Genomic DNA, 6837 nt, shown 5'->3' with positions numbered 1-6837 from the left:
GACCAGAAGTCGGGTTTAGACAATTAACCCAAATAAAGATAGAGACAGATAGATATAATAATAGAGCTTATATATATATAGTAGCTAGGGTAATAATAAAATATAGAGTAAGTACATTTATACTAAGCTTTTAAATAGTTGTGATTAGATTTGTGTTGGTAAAATTACCTAAAATTTTCAAAATCAATTGTTAAGTAATTACATATTATGTCCAGCATTTTTGTTCATGGTTGATTGATTGATACTAAACGTGGTATATTTTTCCCAAAAACATCCTACTGTCAATTTAATATTGGTAAACAAAGTATTCACGGATAGAGCCTGCACAGGTCCCATTTGTCATGTTGATGCTTTCGTTATTTTGCCTGAAGTATCTCTACCCTTATTCAGTGATTATAATTTAGAAAGTAACATGCCATTGTTGAAGGTGTTGTGGACTGGAGGGCGACGGTGACGCACAAAACTCGAAACCTGGAAGCCTTCCGAGACTTTGTGATGCAGTCTACGCAGGGGCAGGATTACATTTTGTAATGGCAGACGGGTGAGTACTCTATTTAAGAAACTATGCACCTCATTTGTTAAGTTAGCCAGCTTTAATATATCTGAGGTATAGCACCCATTTTGCAAGGAATGTTTTATGACAATATGATAGGGTTCACTCACACACAGGTTTTGCACTTTGATTTTTCAGGGTTTTTCAAGTGGAAGGTCAAGAAAACCTACAAGAGGTTTGTCGAAGCAACTCTATCTCTGCCAGTTCTGCTGTGCATTATCTGTTTTAAGAATAGGTATGGTTGGCATAGGAAGGGCAATAAGTATTAGTAGTAATGATTTGAAAATGCATTGTGTATACAAGGAGACATCAGTAATAATTTTTCGGCATTATCTAGTATGCATAAACAATACAAACGTAAGCTTCAAGAAACATACTATTTAAGTATTGAAACTTTATTTATGATTAGGTAACATTGACTCGGCTGAACAGAGCAGCTGAGCATGTAGAATGAGACAAATGACTGTCCATGTGTCTATGTGTCCATGTGCTGCATAAGTTAGTGCATATCTCAGAAATGGTGGCACAACTCTAGATGGCATCACTCACTACATACACCATACACATTTGATGCAGAGGATAGCAGCCACAAATAAATATTTCGAAACTTAGTTGTTTTATGACAAATGTGAATACATGATTACAGAAATTTTGTAGGTATATATTATTATTTATGCACTTATCATAATATACCCTAAATTGCTAAAGTGTAGTATCTCTAACCAACGAGATCCAAGATTTATTTATCATATTGTAATGGCGTGTTTTTTGCTTGAATTGATTGCTGCTTACACTACAAGCAACTAATTTTCAAGTGGCTGTTATTGGTTGTGCAGGATCACACCACTAAGTGGCGTGTATTCAACTTTACAGGCTAATGCATTTGATAACTGATATCGATAAACGTAATATATATATATGTTACCGACATGCCTTTATTTTGGTTTATGTGATGAAAATGGTATTCGATTTTAGGTTGGAAATTTGTGTGCAAGTTTATTTGACATATATCACTCCATTCAGCGTGGCGATGGTCTATCCTCTCTACAGGTCATTTCGCCGCGTGTGCATATACATAAGCCCATCACAAGTCGACCTGCTAACTCAGAACGGTGAGTCTCTGTAAAAATACAACAACCTGAGAGTAGTAGCTGTAGAAATTGCATCGTATTTGTTATGTTTAGAAAAATGTGTTTGCAGAAAAAACACGTCTCTCTCTGCTCTGTGTCTCCGTCCCTCCTCTCTCTCTCTCTCTCTCTCTCTCTTTACACTCTCTGCGTGTCTCCGTCTCTCTCTCTCTCTCTCTCTCTCTCTCTCTCTCTCCTTCTTCTCTCTTCTCTCTCTCTCTCTCTCTCTCTCTCTCTCTCTTCTCTTCGTCTTCTCTCTCTCTCTCTGTCTCTCTCTCTTCTCTCGCTCTGTTCTCTCTCTCTCATCTCTCGTCTCTCTCTCTCTCTCTCTCTCTTCTCTCTCTCTCCTCTCTCTCTCGCTCTCTCTCTCTCTCTCCTCTCTCTTCTCGTCTCCTCTCCTCTCTCTCTCTCTCTCTCGTCTCCCCACTCCTCTCTCTCTCTCTCATCTCTCTTCTCTCGCCCCTTCTGTCTCTCTCTCTCTCTCTGCCGCCCTTCTCTGTCTCTCTCTCTCTCGTCTCTCTCTCTCTCTCTCTCTGCCCACCTCTCTGTCTCTCTCTCTTCGCGTCTCTCCTATCACTCGGGTGCTCCTCGTTCCTGCTCCTCCTCTCCCAGTCTCTCGGTACTCTTGTGTTCTGTGCTGTGTCTCTCTTCTCTCTCGTTTTGCTCTCTTTTCTTTGCTCTATCTCTCTCTGAGTGTCTCTTCTTCGTCTCTCTCCCTCGCTCTCTCTCTCTACTTATCTTCTCCGCGGCTGTCTCTGCGTCTCTTTCTCTCTCGTGTGCTCCTCCCGTTTTCTTCTTCTTCCTCTTCTTCGTGTCTCGCCCCTTCTCGTGTCGTCGTCTCTTCCTACTCACTGGCTCTCTTCCTCGTCGTCTCATCGATCTCTATGTGACACTCCTACTCATTTCTCCGTCTCCGGCTCCTCTCGTCACTCCTGCCGCCTCTCGGTCGGTCTCGTCTCTCCCGTCCGGTCACCGTCGTTTTTTCTTCTCGTTGTCTGCTGTGTTTCTTCCCTTCCTCTCCATTCCGCTGTGTGTTCTCACTTGCAAATCGTTTATCTTCAATCTACGGCCTTGCACATGGTGGCTGGTGACGTCAGCATGTTTAGGGGTAGGATGATGTGGGAGCTCCGGCTATACAGTGATTATTTGTTCCAATTTTTTGACAGTTTTAAGAAGCAGGTTTAAATTCAGGACTAATTCTGTTATCCTGATAAGGATCATCAATGTTACCCAAAATTCTTGCAAATTTGTTTGTAATGAGGATTTTTCCAGATTGTGATTTTATAAGTCGTGAACTGTTGTATTTTTCCATGTTATACCAATTTTATTCAACGATGTGCTCGTGTTCGTAGGCTAAGCTAATGCGTAAAAGGAGTGAGCTATTTATATCAGCTGTTTTATCCCAGCCACATTTCCGCTATTGGCATGTTGCTATGGGGTTGTCGTAAGGGCTTGTATCCTAGAAAGGTAGAATAAAATAGCTTTCTTCTCATCTTCTTTACATTGTGACATTCTGCTGCAGCCTTACAGCGGCCCTGACATACCTAGTGACCGAACCCTTGAACTGGAGTTGCCAAAATCGAGCATCACGTTAATTTTAATGGTAGACCAGAATGTGGCAAAAACATTGGTACATGGTAAAATCTCAAAACAGATCAAAGCGGTGAAATAGAAGAACAAGTACGAACTTATATTAATTACCATAACCTCTTTTTCAAGAACACACCAGTTTAAAAAAAAATAAACGTTCAAAAACAACGGGTTTCTTTTCAAGAACGCTAGAGAAGAGAAGTGAAACATATCAGGTTGTCTGCCCAATTATAGAACACTATATGTGACCCGCTCCAGCAAAACCAGGATTAAGTAGGAAATTATACAAATTGAGTTATATGCATATCTGAATAGATCATTTCATTACCTTTAAAATGATATATAATATTTGGCTATATCTAAAGAATTGACCGATCTACGGCAATTTGAAGATCGGAAACCGACATTCCAGAATATGCAGCTTTTGAGATAAAGCGTTCCGAGTAAGGGGCCCAGTCGGGGGATAAGCGGTCAGGGGCCCTCATGCACTTTTTTTTTATTTTGTATTAAAAATGACCATAATAATATAGAGATATCTGAACCTATATATCTGGATTAAATATGCACTTAGGAACTTATTTTTGTAAAAATCTCATTTTTGTCCAGGTAGGGCATTTTCAGCATTGTCATGTGTTCGAGCTCATTACTCAAAACAATGACTTGCGACTTAGTCCGTATTATGCTGGAGCGGGTCACATATGTATATCATGATGGACTGTCCACGAGTCTAAAAAAAACAAGTGCCGCAGAGCGACAGTGCTCAACTGATGTGTACTGTAGCTGGGTATTCTTCTGATAAACTCATTGGCAACCGAATCAAGTGCGCCACTTTTTTTTCAATAAAGTGATAAAAATGGTAGGTCAGCGCTGAAACAAAAAAGTTTTGCACTCAGTTCGTTAGACCATGTCCTCAGAAAATGTCTGATATCTGACCTTCCCCCACTTCCCTTTGACCTGTGACCTCCAATTTTGCGCTGGTGATGGGTTTCCTCCCCATCACAATATACACCAAATATTAAGAGCGTAGGTCGAGTCGTTGAGATTTGTGCCGCAATTCCGTATTTCCTCCTATACCTTGAGGTTAAGGGGGAAATATTCCCCCTCCATTGACACCTATTGACCTTTGACCCTTGACCCCCAAATTTGTCATCCCGAGTCCTTTTCACGATCCTCCCGATGTCCCGAATATCGTGACCGTACGTCGAGCGGTTAAGATTTGTGCCATAACTGTTGACGGACGCACGGACGCACGGACGCACGGATAGACATTCATGCGATTCTACAAGCTGCATCTGACTTCGTCAGCTGAGCTAACAAGTAATAAACTTGTACTAAATTACAGGGTCGGGGACAAAGGCGAATCATGGCTGTTCATATAGTAGATGCCATCATGCTAGCAGGAGTCAGGATAAGTGGCCTGCCCTTCAGTGAAAGGTTGGTGTATTAATGAGTACATCTGTTTTTGTATTTGCCGCGTGTCCTACTGCTACTGCTGCTGGGATGCACTTGGTCGTGATTGGTCGAGACTGGTGCATGCGCCGTAACCCCGCAAGCCCGTATCACTTGGGGCGCGTTTGTTTGGTCGGATCCACGGATCTCGATCCAATGGATTTGTTGATCTGACTGTTTGTTTGGTCGGATCCACGGATGTCGGTCCACCGAACCCGACCCTGCTAGCGAGGTGGATTCGAACGGGATCCAATATGGCATCACCACGGGAGCCAATCACAGCTTGTTCTTTGTTATGAACCATCCCGTGATAGGTCACAGCGAAACTTGAACCGTTGAAAGTGAGTTTGCGTTTGTTTGATCAAGGGTTTGATCCAGTGGATCGAGATCCGTGGATCCGACCAAACAAACATGCCTTTAGTCGATATTACTGGTGCATGCGCCCGCATACACACCTACCGCGTGCGTACCAGTCCTACAGCATGTTTATCGATTGTACGGCATCGTGGCTCCATTAAAACATCCTACTGTCAATTTAATATTGGTAAACAAAGTATTCACGGATAGAGCCTGCACAGGTCCACATTCGCCAATGTTGATCTTCGTTATTTTGCCTGAAGTATCTCTACCCTTATTCAGTGATTATAATTTAGAAAGTAACATGCCATTGTTGAAGGTGTTGGTGGACTGGAGGGCGATGGTGACGTCACAAAACTCGAAAACCTGGAAGCCTTCCGAGACTTTGTGATGCAGTCTACGCAGGGGGCAGGATTACATTTTGTAATGGCAGACGGGGTGAGTACTCTATTTAAGAAACTAATGCACCTCACTTGGTTAAGTTAGCCAGCTTTAATATATCTGAGGTATAGCACCCCATTTTGCAAGGAATGTTTTATGACCAATATGAGTAGGGTTCACTCACACACAGGTTTTGCACTTTGATTTTTCAGGGTTTTTCAGTGGAAGGTCAAGAAAACCTACAAGAGGTTTTGTCGAAGCAACTCTATCTCTGCCAGTTCTGCTGTGCATTATCTGTTTTAAGAATAGGTATGGTTGGCATAGGGAAGGGCAATAAGTATTAGTAGTAATGATTTGAAAATGCATTGTGTATACAAGGAGACATCAGTAATAATTTTTTGGCATTTATCTAGTATGCATAAACACATACAAACGTAAGCTTCAAGAAACATACTATTTAAGTATTGAAACTTTATTTATGATGTGGTAACATTGACTCGGCTGAACAGAGCAGCTGAGCATGTAGAATGAGACAAATGACTGTCCATGTGTCTATGTGTCCATGTGTGCATAAGTTAGTGCATATCTCAGAAATGGTGGCACAACTCTAGATGGCATCACTCACTACATACACCATACACATTTGATGCAGAGGATAGCAGCCACAAATAAATATTTCGAAACTTAGTTGTTTTATGACAAATGTGAATACATGATTACAGAAATTTGTAGGTATATATTATTATTTATGCACTTATCATAATATACCCTAAAATTCTAAAGTGTAGTATCTCTAACCAACGAGATCCAAGATTTATTTATCATATTGTAATGGCGTGTTTTTTGCTTGAATTGATTGCTGCTTACACTACAAGCAACTAATTTTCAAGACGCTGTTATTGGTTGCTGCAGGATCACACCACTAAGTGCGTGTATTCAACTTTACCAGGCTAATGCATTTGATAACTGATATCGATAAACGTATATATATATATGTTACCGACATGCCTTTATCTTTCGTTTATGTGATGAAAATGGTATTCGATTTTAGGTGGAAACTTTGTGTGCAAGTTATTTGACATATTCACTCCATTCAGCGTGGGATTGGTCTACCTCCTCTACAGGTCATTTCGCCGCGTGTGCATACATAAGCCCATCACAAGTCGACCTGCTAACTCAGAACGGTGAGTCTCTGTACAAAATACAACAACCTGAGGAGTAGTAGCTGTAGAAATTGCATGTATTTGTATATGTTTAGAAAAATGTGTTTGCAGAAAAAACACGTCTCTCTCTCTCTGTGTCTCTCCCTCCTCTCTCTCTCTCTCTCTCTCTCTCTTTCACTCTCTGCGTGTCTCCGTCTCTCTCTCTCTCTCTCTCTCT

General features: G+C 41.3%; 1 protein-coding gene across 1 annotated transcript in view; it reads left to right on the top strand.

The window, feature by feature from the left end:
- LOC106807463 (cap-specific mRNA (nucleoside-2'-O-)-methyltransferase 1-like) overlaps positions 1–6837 on the top strand; it is a gene marked incomplete at its 5' end in the record, with an annotated part of 27440 nt that overhangs the window by 4771 nt on the left and 15832 nt on the right. The window contains 3 exon segments of the mRNA XM_014809797.1: positions 5396–5514; positions 5670–5766; positions 6509–6641. Of these exon segments, the coding sequence (XP_014665283.1) occupies positions 5396–5514; positions 5670–5766; positions 6509–6641 (349 nt within the window).

The sequence above is a fragment of the Priapulus caudatus genome, unplaced genomic scaffold (genome assembly GCF_000485595.1).
Source record: "Priapulus caudatus unplaced genomic scaffold, Priapulus_caudatus-5.0.1 Scaffold216, whole genome shotgun sequence".
NCBI lineage: Eukaryota > Metazoa > Priapulida > Priapulimorpha > Priapulimorphida > Priapulidae > Priapulus > Priapulus caudatus.
Note: the sequence above shows the minus strand (reverse complement) of the source record. Positions and strands in the feature narration are given on the sequence as shown.